This window comes from Pimephales promelas, chromosome 21 (assembly GCF_988280905.1).
Source record: "Pimephales promelas chromosome 21, fPimPro1.hap1.1, whole genome shotgun sequence".
NCBI classification, from domain to species: Eukaryota; Metazoa; Chordata; class Actinopteri; order Cypriniformes; family Leuciscidae; genus Pimephales; species Pimephales promelas.
Window position 1 is genome coordinate 22009501 of NC_142789.1, and position 22874 is coordinate 22032374.

Consider the following 22874-nt stretch of genomic DNA (forward strand, 5'->3'; position numbering starts at 1 on the left):
TCTTGCGTTTTCACTAAACACCAGAGTTCCTTGAACAGTGAAAGCATGCTTAGGGTTTCAGATTAGACTCAAACTCTCTGTAAGTGTCTGCAATCTTCTTAAGACGCTGAAGTGCCTATTTTTTGAATTAGCTTATGGTGTGTATACGAGTACATTAATGCTTCAATCTTTTCCAGTGCAGATGGTTTAAAGCTTGATGAACTGAAAAGGGGGTGCGCTGCTTTACGGCACTGGAAACTCGGTGGAGACATAAAACCCTCAATCCAATACAGATGGGAAATAGGGACGCCTGCCAGACTCACTGTTTCTCTCTGCCTTTTTTTTTTTTTAGGCTGTACACCATTGCTAAATGTTACATGCAAATGCAGTGGATTCTTCCCCTCCTTTTTCTGGCTCTCTCTGGACGTGAGTCTCGTAAACAGGGAATACTCGCAGTGTACGGTCCTGCGCGGTAGAGGAACAACAGCTGCTGTCAGATTGTGCTGGGAAAAGCTTGCTGTGAGGAAAAGTTTTACCGTAAAAGGGGCTCGGGGAGTCGACGGGGGTGGACGAAATTTATAAGCGCTGACCTGACCTGTAAGGGCTACTTCTACCAACCTTACCAAATCACTACATCGCTCTTCCACACCACAACTTTGCTCCAAATGAGATCCACATGCCTTCCAAACCTATTATAGACCCGTAGTGCAGAGCCAGTGGAGTTGAGAGAACATTCCACAACTCTAAGAGCCTTTTATATGATTATTAGGTAGAGCTTTTGGTTCTTTGCTCACTCACTGTACGCCCTGTCTCTAATTATCACTCATTAGTCATTAACCACCTATAATTAAGAAATTATTCTCAGGTGACTTTTACTCTGATATTATGTAAATTAATAAAAAAATATCTCTATTACAAATATGCTTGATTGAATTAAATTTAAACACACACACACATACATATTAATTCAATCAAGCATATTTTTAATATAGATCATTTACGTTTAGCAATTTACATAAACTACCCACATATATGCATATACATTATATCAGAATAAGTGTCACCTGAGAATGATTTCTTAATTATCTTTTTCTTTTGGGGTAATGTTTTTACATATTTAATGCAATTCAACTCTTTTCCATTTCAATATTAAAATGTAATTTATTCCTGTAATACCTGCAGCATGATATTAGTTTCTTTTTTTTAAAACAAAAATAACAAAAGTATTTGTTGGGATTCTAAGTAAGAATCCAAAAAAACAAAACAAAAAAAACAGGCTTGCTGTAGTTATACTGGCTGAGAGGCACTTTAATTGGATCAGAGCTCAAGAATTGGCTTTTTTGTCCATGCCCCATTACAGACCAATAAACTTATATGAGTGGAATTAACTTGGTAAACCGTGTATATTATTTATTATGGATCTGTTAGACGTTGAAGTAAAAATATACTGGCATATAGCACAGAATTAGTTCTTAGAAACTTTTGCAAAATAGTCATAAAGTGTGCAAAAACCCTGTTGTCTGTCATATTAGTCCAGAAGAACAGCCCATATAAATGTTAATGCCCAGCACTGTGATGAATAAATTACCAATGAAATGTTTGGAATTGTATGACTGTAAGCTCATCCTTATTCCATCCAACTTTTAAACAGGACCGTTCCGTTCCATCTGTTTGATTTCCTCAGCGCCCATATGCAAACATCATCTCTTCCTCATGCACAGAGACCGCGTGCAGCACATTGTGTGATCGTAACAATGTGTCCGAACACTCAGTCTGCCAGGAAAAAGCTAAGCACCTAGGCTTGCAGATAAATAGTCCTCATCAGCTGTACCATGGACCGCGATAGTGTGGAAACACTGGCAGAACAAACACTTTAGCTGTGATAATCATTTCTGAGAGTCTACTTTCTTCGCTAAGATGTTTAAGTTGCCGCTTTCTTACCTAATGTTTTCCTTTAGATTGAACTATGATGCCCCCTAACTTTCTGTGATAGACGAATGTTATTCAGGCATGAGGAAAACATCCCTCAGTAACTGAAAACCGCAACAATCTGCTTTCTCAATTCTCTCGAAACGGCATATGTTCACTCTTATGAGCTGCTGTACATGCTTTGACTTTGTTTGCATTAGCCCAGACTGGATTACCAGGGAAAGGCTGGGCGCAATGTAAATGCAGTGCACAAAGCACATATGTCTGTCAGCCTTTAAATATATTTATTTTATTCATGTATAATGTGATGCCTGTATGCTTCCCTGTAGAGGAAGCCTGACTGCTTACCTTATTAGTCCTCTGTTGATACTGCACACCAGCATTAAGGCAGACAAGATGCTCAGGTCTTGGTTGGACCGAGCACGGTGGCGCATACCAACCGAGGATTCACATGCCCTCCCGTAGTGCTCAGGGTTCTGGAAAGCCATTCATTGTCATCTGACTTATATTTATTAATTGGCAGGGACAACAAGACTATAGCTTGTTCAGCATGTACATGTGGATAAATGAATGTCCACTAGGTCCGACTAGGCCTGTGGTGATGTATTTATTTAGAAATTTAGTTTTCAATTTAAATCTTTAGTAATAAAAGTGGTGAAAAGTTAGACTTAATTTAGTTTTTTATCTTTGTATTTTATTTTAGATTTTTTCTTTTGTTTTAGTAATAAACAAGGGACCTTTCAGGTCAGGTTGGACTGTTAGATTTTACTGCATTTTTTATTTTCCTTTTTTTCTAAGTCGGGTTGGATAAATTCGATTTTTTTTTTTTTTTATAATTTCTTTTTATTTTAAGCTGGGGTCAAGTTATGTATTTTATGTATTATTTTATTTGTAATGTCTGTAACATTTTATTGTATTATTTTATTTTATAAATTTGAATACATCTTAAGGAGTATACATGTTAAGCCTATGCTTTAAGTAACATGAACAAAATAGACAATTTAATCATTAATAACAATTCATTTTGTTGCAAGATTTCACATTTGTGATACCGCTTGAGAGAAAACCTGCTGAAAATGAGCAGTGCTGCTCTAAGCAGTGGGGCACTGGACTTGAGAGCTTCTCTATCACCTGTGCATTTGAGACAGATTTACACATTATGGGCTCTCAAGAGTGGGATATAAGCACACGAATAAGCCACTTAAGCTCTCCTTCAACCCCGGAGACCAAAAGCTCAAGCTGATAGTAGCGACGGGCTTTCCCAAAAGAGTGGCTTTTTCATAGAGAAGTGTGTGCCTGAGGAGAGGCCTGTGTCTTAACGGGCCTGAGCCTTGGAGACGGCAAGGGTCATAAATCCCGCCTCTTGAAAGCCCCTCACTGCTTCAACTGTGTTCCCGAGCATCTCCATTGAGTTTTTCTGACCCAGTATGCCACGCTCTAATGCTTAATGGCCATTAGGAACACCCTGGACTTTTATTTCAGTAATGAACAGGGAAGCATTCTTTTGTGCAGCAGTCAGGTTGGACAAGTCCAACACAACAGAGCTACTAATATAGACACTCTCCCACATAATTACCAGGCATGCTAATAAAAAATAAACTCTATAATTCACAAATTCAAAGATACAAAATGCCAGTTGTGTTCACCATACTTGTGGTTTTCATGAGTAGAAATCGCACCTGGTTTTATGTGTTTTCAGCACACCACAAAATTAGTCCGCCTTCCTTTTCAGGAGAATATAACAAGAGAAGAGATTTCAGGCTAGATTACATCGCGTTGAGAAACCATGACCAATAAGTGAGACAGAGCCTGGCCTGGAAATTCCCTTTCCCACCTTGTTTATGTGGTTCAGCACTGTGCAATTTACATCTGTTTAATCACACACCAGGATCTGTGCTTTAATGCTTATATTGCTTATATAAAGCATGTCCACAACTTGTTTTGCATCAATCTTTAAATACTGCATATAATATGTCTCCGTTTTTTTTTTCCAGCTCCTTCTACGGTGTCTATCATGCATCAGGTCAGTCGCACCATTGACAGCATCACTCTCTCCTGGTCCCAGCCTGACCAGCCCAACGGGGTCATTCTCGACTACGAGCTGCAGTATTATGAGAAGGTACCACATAAACATAAACACACTTCATGCATTAACACATGCAGTGTTATTTAACATGTTCGTAAGCATGCATTATTAATTTTTGGTTATGTGAGGGTGACTTCTAAATGATAAATATTAAAATAATCAACATTATTTACATACATTGAACTAAAAAAAAAAAATCAAGTAATGCTAATGTATTAAAGTTCCTTGTGAAAAAGGTTGCTGATGTTCGATTGCTGTTTAATTGAGGGTTTTGGCAGCTGTCGGACATGAATAGCCAATTCCTTTTCTGTCGTACTTTATTACAAGCGCATTGCTTTGCAAAAGGCTGTTGTGGTTCGGTCCGGATACCAGTGGCTAAAATAACAGAGATTTCACTGAAGTAAAACAAATATTTCAGTTACAGATTCCTCTCTGTCAGCGCGGGCCACAGAAAACACACACGCTAACTTGTGCTTGAGAAACACGCACACCCACATAGTACGCTGATATTCTTTCAGTCTCCTGTTTCGCTCGCTTTGTTGCGCTGGTTGACACACATAAGACAACCACACCCTTAAATACAACGCGATAGTTTTACAGATACTTTCTGTCTTTTCTTTCTTTGTAATATATACACACACACACACAAGCTGACTGTCCCATGGGCTCTGCTCCTGTTCTTACTCTTTCCTCAGTACAATTCCTTTCCTCAGACAGTGCTGAGGACCGCCTGTCAAAACACTGCAAAACACTGCAGCAAAGCTCACATCACAGAGCTCAGAAATAGAGCTGACAGGAAAAAAACGGAGCACTCAAGTAGTACATGTATAGACACACACTGAGTCCTACATTCTCTGCTTCTCCTTCACTATCACTCTTTCTCTTCTTTGCTTACACAAACAGACACTCAAGCGGCGTGACAGTGGCCACAGCTTTCAACCCAGACTAATGAATCGTGGCTGGCCTGAAAGTGTCAGCCACCATTCCTGTGCCCAACACCGTTAGTTGGGCTCTCCTGATGGGGTTTGATGAGATAGATAGCACTGTTAGAGAGCCATATGTTCTCTTCTGAGTCTCTTGTGACCTTTTTTTTGTGATAATTTCTCTGTTACAGGACCAGACGGAGCATAATTCTTCCTTAGTAAAGAGTCAAACCAACACTGCAGTCATCCGTGGCCTCAAACCCGGAGGCATCTACGTCTTCCAGGTCCGAGCCCGTACGGTGGCGGGGTTCGGACGCTTCAGCGGCAAGATGTACTTCCAGACCATGACTGAGGGTGAATATCTAATCCAAATCATGATAAAACAATGGTTTATTTAATACAAAATCACCTATTCAGATGTGGGCTTCATGGGAATAAATTACATGCATATGGTTTAGTCCATCATTTCCCCAGTTCTTATCTTAAGAGCAAGCCTGTGTGTAATCGACTTGCTGAAGCAGATAGTTCATCTACTAATCTAATCGTCTAATGATGATCCATGTTAGCATCTCCAAATGCCCTGTCCTCTCTCTGCTGCATGTTTCTGATTAGATTCAGTATAACTGATATCTTGGGTAAAAAAAAATTAATTTGAACAGATTTGTAGATAAAGATACACTATATATTTTATATAATTATTTATATGATTAATAATATGAATAATATTGGGGGGGAAACATACACATTTGTTACATAAATAAAACTGATTTGCTTACTTTTCTTAGTCTGGGCCCATTTTTAGATTCTGTTCGCAAAACATGCCATTGGATGGCCGCCCATCGTTTTGCCCTTCCCAGATCTCCTCATACAGAGGCAGCTGCTCACTCATGGCTCCTTACTCTCTAAGCCGCTTATTATGAGCGGAGAGTCAGAATTAGTGTGATCTATCCTCCCGAGCTCTCTCCTGGCATGATGAGAGACAGCAACTCAGCAAGGTGATCCAAACACGGATGTGTCATGCTCATTTGGAGTGATTTAACCAAGAGTTTTAAAAGCGATTAAAAAGGAAGTTACAGTGCAGTTGAATTCACATGAGACCCGGTGAAGTTCAGGTTTTTGTTTACTTGCGACATCAGCTTTTGGGAGCTTGGAGCAAGTGTTTAAATGTGGTAAAATCTGGTAGCACACTTGCAGCTTACTTAGCCTCTAGGGTTGCAGAGTGAGCCCAGGGGGTTGTCTGCGTTGTGAATGAATAGTCTGTAATTATAAACAACTAGAGGAGAACGAGAAAGCTAGGCAGGAAAGGAAGGGAAAAGAAAGTTCCCCAGGCCTTCCCAACATCCCAATCCGTCTGTTTTGCACCAGCACATTTCCTCTATCGCCTGCCCATATGCTGCTGTAGCCAAGGAGTCCAAGTGTACCGCCCTGTCTGCCTGAAGGTATCTTGCACAGGGCTTCCTGTCCCAGATTCCCCACTGTGAAAGTGAGGAAGTGAGGGTCTCTCACCTGTGTAGACATACACTGCCTCAGTAGAGTCTGAACTTGCTTCAGGCTGCTTCATATATAGAGACACACTGGTGGGGTTTTGTCAGTAAGTGCTAACTTTTGGATTTGTGTGTGTGTGTGTGTACCTACAGAGGAGTACAACACAAGCATTCAAGAGAAGCTGCCTCTTATCATTGGCTCGGCGGCTGCTGGTCTGGTCTTTCTCATTGCGGTGGTGGTCATCATCATCGTTTGCAACCGGTGAGTTCCTCTTTAGTGTGTTTTAAACATGTAAACCATTAGCATAGCTTTCCCCCAATTATACCAACATGATGTCAAAATCTTACGCCTTTGTCCTCATTTGCTTCATTAGTGGACATTTACAGAGCAGCAGAGCTCGTAAAAACTCTAATGATGAGGTTGTGTTAACAAGATGGTGGGCAGTAGTAAGTGTTGTTTTCGTGGCATTAGCACCTTTTTTAAACAGTACAAGTAGAGCTGTTTGCCTTCGTTCTTTCAGACGTGGGTTCGAGAGAGCGGATTCAGAATACACTGACAAGTTGCAGCACTACACAAGCGGCCACAGTGAGTACTTAGGACTTGGCAGTACTATACACACTATGTATACATTTCTTCATACCCTGTGATTCAAGTTTGGGGTCAGTAAGATTTTTTAAGACTGTTTGAATGAAGGCTCTTATGCTCACCAAAGCTGCATTTATTTGATCAAAAATACTGTAAATACAGTAGTAATGTAAAATGAAATGTTAATTACTGTAGTTTATTCCTGTAATGGGGTAAAAAAAATATAGGTAACGCTTCCTTTTACAGTCCAGTTACCCATGTAAATCATATGTACTTATTTTAGTAACTACAATTACTGGGTAAAAACTAGTACTAAACCTGAACCTACCCCTGTTCCATGTACTTACCTTATATTTGCCAGTACTTTCTAGGTAAGTACACTGTAAGTAGAGCCAGACCGATATATCGGCAGACTGATATTATCGGCCGATATTAGACATTTTCCAAACTATCGGTATTGGCAGTTATAATGGCCGATAAATGAATATTTCAAAAATAAAATAAAAACGGACGAAACACCCTTCAGCCATGTCATGAGTGTTGGAGTTGTATAGTTTGTCAACCAGAGGGCACTCTACACCGTTCCTGTTGGCAACACTCGTTGAGTTGGTCACGATACATACATTGCTTGAATAACAATTAAAAGAACATCCCCATCAGTTCTCTTGACTCAAATAAGCATGACAAAATTTGTGACTATCATGTCCAGTTTCAAATAAATAAATAAAATATCGGCCGATATATCAGAATATCGGATTTTAAAACCCAAAAATATTTGTATCGGTATCGGCCTTCTAAATTCTTTATCGGTCGGGCTGTAACTGTAAGTACCCTGTAAGTACTGTACTGTAAAAGGAAGCATTATCAAAAAAATAAAAATAAAAAATATATATATATATATATATATATATATATATATATATATTGTAGCCATGCAATGGTCTTTAGTGTCACATTTAGTGCATCATTGCTGAATAAAAGTATTTATTTCTTTCAAAAATCTTACTAACTCTAATCTTTTGAATGGTAGTATGTATTTTTGTATTAATGTATTTTTTTTCTCCATACTTTGTTTAGTTACATACATACAAAAGCACTCTCTTACGTTTACCTCACCTCTACTGTATCTCTTTCACCGTCAAACACAGTGTCTCAAAGTTAGACCTCTGTTTCTCAAGATTCATCTGTGAAATGTTAATCCCAGTTTTCCTCAAAAAATCTCATCGGAGTGCACATTATCCACTTTTCCTACGAGTAATTTTGTTGTTTGTCTTTGTGCTTTTGCCTAGTTCTTTTTCCGCCACTTGTTTATTTTCCCATCACTACACAAATCTAATGCAAAAAGAGCTCAGTGCCAGGTGTTTCAAAGTTAGTAAGATCCATCAAAGATTAGTCAGAAAATGAGCAATACTTCAGTAAATACCATCTTAGCCTCGGAGTGCTGTTCCATTTATAGAAATAAATCTTTAAGATTCTCTCGAGGCAATAATTTAAAGCTAAGCTCGCTCACTTGCTCTCTGAGGGCTTATAGTTTATCTCTCGCTTGCTCACTCTGCTGAATGAAAATGGTCTGGCACTTTTCCTCAAGTTTTATTTCTCTTTGCCCTTCCTTATCAATTTAAACAGCTTTTACACAGTGTAATCATTGGTAAAGGACTGCTGTAAATGCTGTATTTATTGAAATTATTTCTGGAAGAGTGTGGGGCTGGTAAAACCTAGAAAAATCAAGGAACGAATTCATCCATTAGTGCTCAAGAAAAGAAAGTGCTCTGATTCTCTCTCTTCTCACCCATACTTGTCTTGTTCATGCTTTCTTTCTCTTTTGCTTACCCAGGTTTTTTTTTTTTTCATTTTAAAAAAGTTTGCTAAAAAATGAAAATTCTGTCACCAAAATGAAAAATCTGTCACAATTTTTGTTTTCTTCGGTAAAAAAGGGGCAATGTTATGCAGAATGTTTGTGCTGCTCTTGTCCATATTATGAAAGGGAATGGGAAAAAGAGCAGCATCAACATCAACACATTTTCCATATGTGCTCCACGGAGGAAAGAAAGTTACACGGTTTGGAACAAAGTGAGAGTGAATAAATGATAACAAATTTTAATTTTTGAAAGCAAGCTCTACACTACAACCTCATGATTTTATAATAGTTTAACATTCACAAATCCTTCGATATTAGATGCCATTCACTTCTCTCGCTCTATTTATCTTCTCCTTGTCTGTTGTGAGAATACATTGATCAATTCCAAAATGTTTGTGCAGCCTGTTTACCAATATATATATATATATATATATATATATATATATATATATAGTTAAACTCTCCAGCTGCAAGAATACACAATGCCTATTAAAATGCCTTTGGATAGATGTGGAGCGAGAGGCTGAATAATCTGTTTTAAGGCATGAATGACACACATATGAGTCCCCACACATTTAAGTTCACCTTAAGCCAATTTACCTGCAATCAAAAGCCATTTGATTGGCAGCAATGGAAATTGCTGATAAATGGTCTCCATCAGGGACTATGGCACTCCAGAGCTGATACATACATTAAATGCCTTATCTTTCTCCTAGCAAATGCTGTTACACTCCACTGCGTGCAGTCATGAACTACTCCAATATCAGGCTCAGAATCCAAAGCTACTAGAAAGCCAGCCATTCCCAAAGACCCACATCACTAATGCTTTCAAACATTTACACTGACTATTCTGATGTGCAGTATTGTATATAGTATTTTAAATTAGTTTTGTTTTATTCCCAAGTGTCACCAGGAATGAAGATCTACATTGATCCATTTACCTACGAAGACCCCAATGAAGCTGTGAGGGAGTTTGCAAAGGAGATTGACATCTCTTGTGTGAAAATTGAGCAAGTCATTGGAGCAGGTAATCAAACCTCCAAACATCCAACATGTTTTACCATGAAGCTTTTTTTGTGCCTTAACCTAAATAACAATACGTCTTTATCCAAAGGAGAGTTTGGAGAGGTGTGCAGTGGAAACCTAAAGCTCCCAGGGAAGAGAGAGATGTTTGTGGCCATCAAAACACTGAAGTCAGGTTACACAGAGAAGCAGAGGCGAGACTTCCTGAGCGAAGCGAGCATCATGGGGCAGTTTGATCACCCCAATGTCATCCATTTGGAGGGAGTGGTGACCAAGAGCAGCCCCGTCATGATCATCACTGAGTTCATGGAGAATGGCTCATTGGACTCTTTCCTCAGGGTGAGTACTGTATTTGTGTGATGCAAACTATATAACCTAACTGAAAGCAGCAATAAATTAAAGGGATACTTCAGGATTTAGCATTAAGCTTTGTATTAGTAGAAAACCTGTAGCATTTTCAAATTACCATGCTTTCCGCCCTCATATCCCCCTGACACAAGAGATTTTTTTTTTGCCGTTGATATATATATATATATATATATATATATATATATATAATTTATAAAATTAATATAAATATATTTAATAAAAATGTCATACTATACATTAAAATATTGTTTTGCCTTTGTTTTAAAACAATACATTTTTGTTTGATTTTTTATTTTATTTTTATTTATTTAGATAAAATAGTATTGAATTTTAATATCAGCCATTTATCATTTATTGTCCATTACATAATTGTAATCTTATTAGTATTGTCTAGGATTTTAATATTGTCCGTCCTTAGTACTTCAAAATATTCAAGTCAAAATATGCAGGGAAATATGTGTGAACACTCATGGACAATGACTTCTTTGAAACAGACCTTCTGAATGAACTGATTCTTTATATTAATCTTAAGATTTCCCCAAGCGAACAAAAGCTCAGTAACATAAACATGCCTCAAATACTGGTTGCATTGAAGTGATAATCTCACATCAGCAGGTGTGTATGCACATCATCAGCATGCTGAACATCATACAAATGTTCACTCCTAATTTCTCATGCTGTCCATCAGGTAATTCTCCACAGGGTCTCTCTGTAATACCCAGCTGCCCCCTGCCGCAAACATCTACTCTCAGTATTGATTCCAGCTGTAGGACTGTTGTAATAAACTCAATACTCTTCCATTCATCTCTACGGGTTGCCACACTAACATTTGCTTTAAGACGGTCTCTTTAAAGAATTCGTTGAATCGTTGCTCTGTGGTTAGTCATGCCCTCATTTCGCATTGGTCACGCTCTCTCGGCCACGTTCTCTGCATTACAAGCATCAGATGAGCGTTTTGTCTAATAAACTGAGCCGCCATATTTACTTACATCCTATGTCGTAGAACACACAGAATGATAAGAAAATTGTCCTGTTTTCATTTGAAAACTCTTAGCATGAGGAAACATCTCTCTGCAGTTTCCCATAACAGCATCCATTCATCCAGACGCATTTAGATGATTAACCGAGTGCAAAAATCATCCAAATCCCCGCTTACAGAACAGCGTGGGGGATGATAAGAAAATGGCTCTGTCAGCCTATGACTGGCACGCGTCAATTTGATTTTGCCTCGGATGCCTTGATCGCTGCTAATTGGCCTCACTGTGTATTGCGTCGAAAATATGCCTTTGATTTATGTTAATATGTAATCTTTAGGGAAGGAATGATTTATTTCGCTCATTAGTAAGACTTTGCCTCTGATCTATCTATCTTGAGAGAAAACTTATTTTATCCTTGACACATAGCTTTTCGGGGTGTTAGTCTCGGGAAGTGTAATTATCTGAAACAAGAAACCTCTATGATTGTGTAGTTTAAACAAAGGCGAGTAAACAGGAACCAAACTACCCGCCATTTGCTAGATATTTGAAATGAATTTATTTCTTCTCACCACAATCAGATCCAGCTCTCACTAACCTCTGTAATTGTGAGGTTCTGATGTTATTTTAGCTGTTTGGCCAGCCAATTGTTTCGCTCGTGTTTATACTTGCACAGCCCACACCTTGACAGAACGCACATGCCCCACCGTGACATAGCATGAGGAAAAGACTGATGTCTGGTAATGTAAGTAGAAGTAAAAGTGAAAAATTACAACACCTCATACATCAGGTTTACTCGGGGTTTAAATCACAATTCTATGTTAAAAACATTTGAAAAAGACCAGCTAATGTGTCATATAATGCTCTCATAACGTCAGTTTGGTGGCACGCGGGAGCGTGAAACACCTCAGATCTTTGTGCAGCCGCTCAATTGTGTTGTTTTTCATCCATTTCTGACAGAACGCCGAATTCTTTGAAAACAACACATCTCTGTTGTGGCACCTCACTATGACAGCAGATGACAACATTGTGTGTGTTAGTGCTGAAGCGCTAGAATACGAGTCTGATGAGGGTGGGGACTCTATGCTAACCTGACGTTCTTCCATTGATCCAACGTCCAATATTGTTTTGTGGGGATTAAGAACCATGAGAAGAGAGAGAAATTCAAAAAGATGTTCTGCCCAAACTTTCAAACAGATTTGAGAAACGTCAAACTGAAAAGTTAAGCACAGCTTCACCGAACCGGCAGCAAAGACATGTCTGAAAAGAAACGGCACGGATAGAATAATTCACGTATAATCGGAAAATAAAAAGAATGTTTGCTTGCTCAGACTGCAGATCCAAATAACTTTGGGGTGAAGAATCCCTCCAATTAAACTATAGGCAAACACTGTGAGCAGATTAGAGTGCCAGGCTGTATTTGCGAAGGATTTCAGCTTCATGAATAATGGATGCCGCTTAATTGCTGTGGAGGGTGAGGAGAAGTTCGATGAAGTCGACTTAAAGACATGGGGGAAGGGTTTGAGCGTAACACAAGCAGTTTAGAGAAGGAATGGTTTGTATGCGACACAGAATGTAGACATTGTATGAGTCTTTCATGCACCGTCTAATGCTTTCCGCCTCTCTCCACTTGACGCGTGCGTGTCTGTCCACACTGCGCCGGCTGCACTCGTCGTCTCTGATCAGAAGCTGAACGCTGTTTGCCTCATGGCTGTCTGCGGAGGGTCTGCAGATGAAGGCAGCTGCAAGCACAGCTGGGTCAGAAACTGCTGGACCTCCTCATGAGCAAAGGGCTTTTTGACCACCATGGTCAACAGCTGCAAGATTTGCCACGGGCCCACATTGATCATCGAATGTCTGATCTAGCATTGCGTAGCATAAACTCTACCAATCCTCACCAGAGTGTTTGCACAGCCAACCCAATCCAGGCTTGACTCAATGTATTGGGTTCGGTCTCTTATCCGACTGGGCACACTAGACATTAACCGTGATTTCCACAGCTTTATTCCTGTCTTAGTGCTGCTGTTTGGGATTTATAGGTTGCCCAGGAGAGATATCTGTTGCAGAATTTCAAAAGATTGTAGCACAATTTCATATAATATTATTTTTTTTGTGCTCTTCACCTTTACAAAAGCCTTGTAAACGACATTGGGCTATGAAAAAAAAATGTTTTTTTTAATTGTGATTAATTGACTAGAACTAATCGTAAATATATTTACACATTGAATCCTCAAATTAATGTAGAAACAACATAAAAGAAGAAGGTTTTAAATAATAAATGGTGTATTTTCACTATCAAGGCCAGTATCGTCAAATAATAAAAATAATTACATAATTTAAAGTAATATAAGAAAGTCGTTTTTAACATTTAGAAGGACTAAACTTAACTTATCACTGTTTTTGATTATCATTGATTAATAAATCAATATTATTAGTAAGTACTATAGCAATTTAGATAAACTATACATAGACATGCACTAACAATCATCAGATAACTTGCTATAAAAAGTCACATTTGATTTAGTGTGAAATAACTCCAGATTATGTTTGTTTGTTATTGTGCATTCTGTCCTTTTTTATGCAATAATTTTCATGCTAAATAAATAATAAAACGCGTATCTTTATGTCTTGACCCATTTTTATTTCTGTACGTGTTTACAGCAAAATGATGGGCAGTTCACTGTGATTCAGCTGGTGGGCATGTTACGAGGGATCGCCTCCGGGATGAAGTATCTCGCAGACATGAATTACGTGCACAGGGACCTGGCCGCCCGCAACATCTTAGTTAACAGTAACCTTGTTTGCAAGGTATCTGATTTTGGACTCTCCCGCTTCTTGGAGGATGACACATCAGACCCCACCTATACCAGTGCCCTGGTGAAGACTTGTTTTATTTGATTTGCAAATTTCATGTAAACTTGTGCTTTGATTTGAGATTATGTTTTTGATTTGGGTTTATACAGGGTGGGAAGATCCCTATTCGATGGACTGCCCCAGAAGCCATCCAATATAGGAAGTTCACCTCTGCTAGTGATGTGTGGAGCTACGGGATTGTCATGTGGGAAGTGATGTCGTATGGAGAGCGGCCATATTGGGACATGACCAATCAGGACGTAAGTACCTAAGTACTTTCACTACTGTTCTAAAGTTTGGGGTCTGTAAGATTTGTTTAATGTTTTTGAAAGAAGTATTTTATGATAAAAAAAAACTGCATTTATTTGATCAAAAATATAGTAATACAGTAATATTCTGAACAATTATTAGTAATATTCTGTAATATTCTGAAAAATATAGTAATACAGTAATATTCTGAACAATTATTACAATTTAAAAGAAACATTTTATTGATTTATTCCTGTGGTGGCAAATCTGAACTTTCAGCATCATTACTCCAGGCTTCAGTGTCACATGATCCTTGGATATGGTGCTCAAGTAACGTTTCTAATTATCAATGTTGAAAACAGTTGTGCTGCTTAATAAACTGAATAATAATATTTATTTCTAAAAAATAAACTGACCCCAAACTTTTCAATGGTCGTGTACATTTCTACATTTATTCTGTGGTTTCATGGTCAAGGAATTTGAATTCCTAGTTTAAACAGTTCTTTTTACTTTAGTTAGTTATTCAAATCTTCCAATTTCTGTTCCAACCTCATAACCTTTTCAAAGCTCCACATCCTCCATCTTTATTAAGTATAACCTCCAATTTCTTATAAAACAATTTTTCAATAGAAACAGTCAAACAATCATGCCAGAGACTATTGGTCGGTTGCCGTATGTTAGCGCGTGATAGATGAGCGCTGTGCTGCAATGTTGAATCAGAGGCTAAGGTAAACAGCAGAGAGAGCACGTCGTAAATCTGCCCATGTGCTGCTCTGCTGTATGCAAGGCCAAACCTCAAACCCCAAACACTGCATGAGTGCTATCAGTCTTTGCAGAAACAGCCGCACCGATCATCACATCCTATTGATTGGCATCAAAATGCAGAAGACATACGGATTTGCGTCAAGAAATCAAATTTTTGGGGTTTAAATATGAAGTTTGGACTGTATTTGTGTTTGTCTGGGAACATATGCTCTTCGTGGCTACATCCTGTGACATTGAGAGTGTCTTCAAGCTATTGTCCTTGTATTGTGTCAAAGGGGATCTTTTAGTCTCTATATACATCTCTCTTATAGGCTACCACAAAAATTCACCTGTACTTCACACTCACTTCCTGATGAACAAAAAGACGATTTCACATGCAAAGCATTCCCTGCCCTTGAAGACAGCTCCCATTTCCAGCATCCCTCTGGGTGGCTGGGAAAAGGCAAATTATGGGTCCAGATAATGAAAATAGTTTCAAATTGAAAGTGTGAACGCTAATGCGCTAAGAGGGAGCGCAGATCTCGCCTGTTATCTTATTAGCAGCTCCAGATATCGTCGCGGTCCTCCCATCGGGCTGGCCGTTTGAGGCGCCTGGATGAGATTAATCAGGCCTTGAATGGAGTGCCGTAATGGCTACGATAATGAGCTTTGGAACGGAGGGTCTCACTCGGGTCCCGCTCGCACTTTTCGCTTCATGGCCGCGCATCTCGTTCCTGGCCACCAAGGCCGACTGAAGCATCCTGTTCCATTCAAATGTGACGATACATCCATCGGCTCGGCCTTGGATAAACGCTCCATGTCTGTTTTGCACAATCAGTGACGCTACACAGTTAATTTGCTGGAGATGTATTTAAGTTTTATTTAAGTGACATTCCTAATTTCCTGTGACAACTTGCAGCACGTTTTCCAAATGTACAATTTAGTCGGCGTGTATATTACAGGCCATGTGTTAATCATATTTAATCTGACAGATGTAGCATGATTGGAAATGAGTAGGGCGGGAGGGAGCCAGACTCGGGCTGAAGGCTGCCAAAAAACGTAGTAACTCTAAGACTGTTCTTTTTTTCACATGTGATCAGTGAGGAAACACACGCACTGCCAAATTGTTGTTATCAGCACCCTTATAATCAAGATCTATTAGCTGATTTTAGGAAGTATTTAGATAGCAGCTGACTGTGACCGCTTAGTTATTTATAGTCTGTGTGTGTGGTTGTGTAAGTGTGAAGGGTGAGTGTGATCGTGTGTGTGTTTGCGGCCAATGACAAATGGCTTCCTTGTGTCCCCCTAAGACCCAGATAATGATCACAGTGCATTTATGAAGACTGCAGATCAATCCTCTGTCTCCTGCGGTGTTACAACCCCCCGCCCAGACGCTGGCTCGTATCTACTGCCACCTGCCTTGCGCCATGCCGACAGCTCCTATCAAAACAATGTTTTATGGCAATACATTACATTTATTTAAATTAAATTCATTTCAATGTAATACATTGAATGTTATGTACTTTGTGTTACAATTCCAAGAATTAAACGTACTGATTAACAGACACCAGGCCCGAGAAACAATTAAAGATGTTAAGAGCGTGACCACATATTATGTAGTGATGTGAAGTTCTTATCTGCCTCATGTCACTTCTCGAAACCATCCCTCCCTCTTTCCCGCCATCGTTTGTCACCTGCCACTGAAATTTTAGTATGTAGTGCTTGAGATGCATCAAGCGTATCTTTCTCCGCCCCTCTTAATAACAGGCTTGAGACCCTTACGGATCTGTGTCTCCCTCTACAGGTCATCAACGCCATTGAGCAAGACTACCGGCTACCCCCTCCCATGGACTGCCCGAGTGCCCTCCACCAGCTCATGCTGGACTGCTGGCAGAAAGACCGCAACAACCGGCCCAAGTTCAGCCAGATTGTCAACAACCTGGACAAGATGATCCGTAACCCCAACAGCCTGAAGGCCATGACTCCGCTGTCATCAGGGTGAGTTAGAAAACACGCATGAGTCGTGGTTGTAAAACCTAGTGGGCTACCCAGTCTGACAGCAGTTTAATGCATCACTGATGTGAAGGGTGTTTTAAAAGATATGAATCAACTAGGGCTGCAGCAAATCATCGGTTAGTCTTGTCTACGCACTATCTATGCAAGGAAAATATCTGCCAGTCAACTCACATTAAAGATGTGAATCATTTGACATTAGTGAAAAACAGGACGCAGTATGAGCTTCTGTGGGGAAGTTGTCCTAAACACGAGAATGTGTCATATTAGGGGCTTCAATGTGAATGCAGGTTAATGCAGAGAGACAGGTTTTCCTCAGCAGATAACTTCTATCCTTATTTGTAAATATTAGTCATGCAGATGGAATACATTGTAGGATTAAAATGAATACTTTTTTAATTGATGGATCAAATAAATAATCAAGATTAATCGATTCATTTTTAGTTCGGACCCTAAGAGCAACTTGATGCTACAAGTACCTTCTAAGATACCTTAATTTTGAGAAAGCAACAGACTGAGTGATTTTTTTTTAATTTTTTTTTTTGGAAAAAATATTTAATTTGATTTACTTTATTAATCCCCAGGGGGGAAATTTATATGTCACAGCAGCACATAAATACAATAAAAATAAAATAAAAACATAACAACAACATACACAACAACAACAGGTCTTGTACTCAAATATCAATTTTTCAAAGCATTATGACCATGATTATATATATGACCATCATCTGCATCATCTTATATAGCATTGATTGTAAAATCTAATTGCAGTTGGAAAAAATAATTTTCTAATAATTTTTGCTCTTTGTAACAGCGTTTAGAAGTTAAATATATTTTGCCAAATATATCTATGCAATAGCTTAATGCTAACATCATATTGTGTTGTAATAAATTCACGTGTAGTGTGTTCCAAATCAGTCACCTGCAAGACTGCGGTTCCCTAAGCTTTGAAACGGGGCATACGTTCAACACTTTGACTCATCTGACATAACTTGTGCAGTGTAGTGTGCAATAGTCATTACAATAAATCACATTTATGTAGAATGTCACAGAGATGTTTAAACAAGTTTCTACAGTATTTAGTTTATGGAGACACATTGCCTTTTTGGAAAAGAGTGAAGACACAGACGTGAAACTTTACACTATGGTATGCCATGGCAGCATCAAGGGATCGTAATGGCGTTTTCCGTCTAACCGCTGCACATACATAATACTGTATTGTTTGGAGAGGAGTGCAGATCCATCCATGTTACATGATATATGTGTGGCTACAAAAACAGCTTTATTACTTGCTTTGAAGTCTCTTTTTTAAGGTATTTAGTACTTACACCCTCGCCATTACGCTGAAGTGTATGTCTGTTTGCATGTGTCCTTTTGTGTGCGTTTCATATATTAGGGGAAATTTTCTACGCCTGACCTTTTGCCAGAACCGTCTCGCTCCCATCATTCAAGGCATATTTACAAAACCAAATGGAATATGAGCTTAATAGAAATGTCTTTAAACAGCCTCCTTCGAAAGTATTACCATACTCTTTTCAATCTGGGGTCAATGCTTTGGTTTAAGTTCTGATACCTGTGGTAGACTTTATTAATGCTGTCAGTTATTTCTTTTGGAATTGAATTCTTACGTACATACATAAAATCAACTGGGTATATGGGTGATGGATCAAATCATTATGGAAAGCTTCAGGCGATCATGAACTTCAAACAATAATAAAGCTTGTACGACAAAGTCGCACTCTAGTCAGTTTCTTGTGGACAAATGTAAAGTGGCCCAGTTTCTTCTGTCATTAATGATGGTGAGAGGCTTTGGTTTGGCGTGATTCCCACCAGCTCTTTTTGCCTCAAGGCTTATATGCTACAGTAATGTTGCTAGAAAGTATGGTCTTCTGGGGACATTAATTGCATTTTTTTTTTTTGAAGAATTAAACAGGGCAGAGGATATTTTGCACTTAAATTATTTCCTAACATCTTTTTGTCCTCTCCAGAGATTGAATTATATTGACCCAAGAAATAATATAGCTCAAAAATCCCAAGCGTCACAATTGCCAAAAATATGCACGAGATCTTTTTTTTTTTTTTCATTGATAATATGACAAATAAATGTGAACCACATGTAGTGTTGGAATGTACCATATTTCAGTGTGTACTTGGTGGCTAAAGGCTATATTTACTGCAACCGTGTGACTCATGTCTCTCTCTTTCTCATTGCCTTCCAGTGTGCATTTGCCCTTGCTTGACCGCAGTGTGCCTGACTTCTCAAGCTTTAGCACTGTGGATGATTGGCTGGATGCTATTAAGATGGGCCAATACAAAGACAACTTTGCCAATGGCAACTTCACCAGCTTCGACCTCGTTTCCCAGATGACCATGGAGTAAGTGTTATATCTACGAGAGAACAGCCTGGAATACACCCATACTTTGATCACCAAGTCAGCAGAACCTCTAGGGGATCTTTTACTCCATAAGTGCTGACTATCAAAAAAAAAAAAATATATATATATATATATTCTAGCATTCAGAAGTTTGGGGTCAATAAGATAATAATAATAATAATAATAATAAAGTAGTAGCAATGGTAAATGTTACAAGAGATTTATGTCTTGAATAATCCTGAAATGTATCACAGTTTCCACGATTAAGCATTATAACTGTTTTTCAACATTGATAATTATAAGAAATGTTACTTGTCCAGCAAATCAGCATTTTAGAAGGATTTCTGAAGGATCATGTGACACTGGAGACTTAATGAAAATTCAGTTTTGCCATTGGAGGAAATAACAGTTTGTTTAAATTGTATTTCACAATTGTACTGTTTTTACTGTATTTTTGATCAAACAAATGCAGCCTTTGTGAGCATAACAAAAAAAGGCTTTGTTTCTCTTTCAGAAACAAAAAAAATCTTCCTGACCTCAAACATTTGAACGGTATATTATAAATATATGTTATAAAAAAAATATTATACATACATGCTAGATTAATACATGATGTTAAAATGTAGTTCATTATTCATTCTTAATATTTTATGCATTAAATAAAGTTAAGTGTTAAGTTAAAGTTAAGTAAAGTGTTATGATACATGCACAGTTCAGTTTTATTGATCGTGTAGCTGTAATGTTCAATATCCTTATTATCCCCTTTGTCTTTTTTTCAAAATGAATTCCCAAATGCAGTTTCTTAGTGATTAGACACAGTCTAGGTTTAAATTCAGAAACAAATAGTATATTTCCACATCTTTGTTGCTGGCTGTCAATCACAGTTGAAATGGGAGCCAGAGAAATGCATTCTTATATTCCTCTGCTCTCCTCACCTCAACTGCTACCTGGCCAAACCAGACACGCCGTGAAAACAAAGGAGGTGTTGTTGTTTCAGAGACGCTTGGATTGTGCAACAAACAGGATGATGGGGATAAAGGAATTTACCAGTTACTTAGTCTTGAACTAACATGCCAAGTTTACTTTGGCTTAATGTGCTGAAGCCAGTTGATAAAAATGTGTTACTACAGCATTATGGCATCTGCCTTCAGAGTGCTCATGTTTAACCTCGCCTCTTTCTCTCTGTGTGTGTTTGTACGTAGGGACATTCTCAGGGTCGGAGTGACACTAGCAGGTCATCAGAAGAAGATCCTCAACAGCGTTCAGATGATGAGGGCCCAGATGAACCAGATCCAATCGGTAGAGGTTTGACCACATGCCACGATTAGACTGGGAAGAGGACAAGAGGAGGCGGCAGAGAGCCAACGTGAAGGGATGGGGCGGCAACCACAGACCCTAAGCCTGATTTTCCTTCTGGACCACCTAGGATATGCACCTGCCCCCTCCTCCGAAAAACTCTCCTTCTCCATCTGTGACATCTGAATCCCCCATTAACCCCCAGACACCCTAATGGGCTCGACTCGGGAAAGCTGCGTCTGGAAAATATGGTCACAACACCTGATCGTTTAGCTTTAGCCGCCACCAATCACAGGATGACCGTTCAGTTTGCCAGCAACCCCCCCCGCCCCCCCCCCCCAATTGAATTTTTCTCTTACTTTTTCCAGTTTTATTATTTTATTATACATTTTTTTCGTTTTGTTTTTATTGTCTTCTTTTTTAAAAGAGTTTTTTTTTGTAAAGATTTTTAAAGCTATGAAAACAAGGAATCTATATAAATATATAGATTGGTGTAAACTTGCTGACTGAATATGTGGACTAACTCGAAAAGCTACCCTTTAAAAGGGCAATGAAGAAACAGGAGATAAAAAAAAAAAAACTTCACCTCACAATACCTGCTTCTGATTTTCTTCGTTATATTTTAGGAAAATCTTGAAAAGAAAGAAAGACTGTCTGATTAGTGGATACACACGGGACAACCTGCGGGACCTTGATCCCTGTCCCCTCGCTGATAGCCGAGGGGAAAGTACCTGAACACCATTAAATGGGACTTAATTTCGGCAGCTGATACTGCCTTGAAGAAAATATGAGACTTCAGTCATGTTGCCATTTAAATTACATCAACACAAACAAACAGACAAGTGGAGAAAAAAAAAAGTCGAAGTAGTTATCACAGTGTGGAATTTGTGGTGCAGATTTCTCATTGCTTGGGGGAAGAAAAAATAAATCTTTTACAGATGTCATACCAGTCTGCCAAATAGAGCATCATCCCTTTGTACCTCGTTCTGTACATATCAGATGCACTTGATGTTGTGAGGTCATCAGTACGAGCCTGATGTAGTCCAACATTTAGTTCCAGTTTCAGTATTAGATGGATCTACATTGACATTTGATGGATTTTCTTTCGTGTGTGTGTGTGTGTGCGTATATGGCTCGAGGGGGTCATCTTTTATATTCTTCCTCCTTTTTGTCATGGGCTAAGATGATTTAGTTTGAAAGACGGCATGCGATATTCTCCCCCACAGTTGCATAAAGACATTTTTAAGCGTGCTCTTTCTGTGAACTGCTTACAGAGAAGGACCCCGAGTGCCAGTATGGTGTGGTCTTCACATCATCTATGCTCTTCTTTTATGTTTGGATCCCTACCGTGTGCGTGTGCATGTGTGCGCTGTGCGTATGGAGCTGCAGAGCATGTGTGGTGCGAAACTGATTTCACAAGAAGCTTGGATTTGATACACTTTGGAGATCACTGTGTTGATATGCTTATATTTTTGCCACCAAAATCATTTCTTTAAAGATGTTTTATAATAAGGTGTTTAGGGGTTTTAATATCTGATAAAGTATGCAGTTAGAGGACGTTTTCATAACAGGGAAGTGATTGTTCATTGTGAAGCATAGTTTTATATGAGGATATTGTTATTGTAGGACATATTTGAACTGGTTACATACACCAATTGGGGCAAAGCTTAAATTTGACATTTGAAATGCTATTTTAGATTCATAGGACATTTAAACAGCAAATCACAAACAATAACGGCTGTAAATGAGTGTGTATAGGTTTTGTTTTATTTTTCACAGAGAATACACCTACCGATCTCAATGGTAAGGTACTTCCACGGTACTCTCTGAGATTTTTCACCTCCATGCCATAGACATAAGAACAAGAAAACTTTGTATATAATATTCTGAAGCATAAACTCCCCGCTCAAAGAGGTTTTTCCTCAAAGCTGAGTTGGATTTTGGTGTACAGATTACTTTTTTTATGTGTTGTGGAAATTGAATGGAGAGTCGCTATTGTCTGTTTATTTTGGGCCTTTTTCGTTTTCTACTAGGATGGGCTGAGAGATAAAAAGCAGCTGTAGAGATGAACGAGCCAGAAGCATCTTCATCCATGCAGGAGTGTCTGTGTGAGCGAGTGTGTTTGTGTGT

At 38.8% G+C, this 22874-nt stretch overlaps 1 protein-coding gene across 5 annotated transcripts in view; it reads left to right on the forward strand.

The window, feature by feature from the left end:
• ephb2b (eph receptor B2b) overlaps positions 1-21688 on the forward strand; it is a 169259-nt gene extending 147571 nt beyond the window's left edge. For 4 of the 5 annotated variants that reach the window (XM_089125335.1, XM_089125336.1, XM_039673889.2 and 1 more), the window contains exons 6-15: positions 3903-4027; positions 5109-5271; positions 6555-6663; positions 6923-6987; positions 9750-10207; positions 13873-14088; positions 14175-14324; positions 16862-17055; positions 19293-19448; positions 20651-21688. In XM_089125335.1, coding sequence (XP_088981461.1) covers positions 3903-4027; positions 5109-5271; positions 6555-6663; positions 6923-6987; positions 9750-10207; positions 13873-14088; positions 14175-14324; positions 16862-17055; positions 19293-19448; positions 20651-20759 — 1745 coding nt within the window. In that variant the 3' untranslated portion in view covers positions 20760-21688. The remainder of the gene's footprint in view (positions 1-3902; positions 4028-5108; positions 5272-6554; positions 6664-6922; positions 6988-9749; positions 10208-13872; positions 14089-14174; positions 14325-16861; positions 17056-19292; positions 19449-20650) is intronic. The other variant, XM_039673890.2, reaches the window with a different exon arrangement.
• The last annotated feature ends 1186 nt before the right edge of the window (positions 21689-22874 follow it).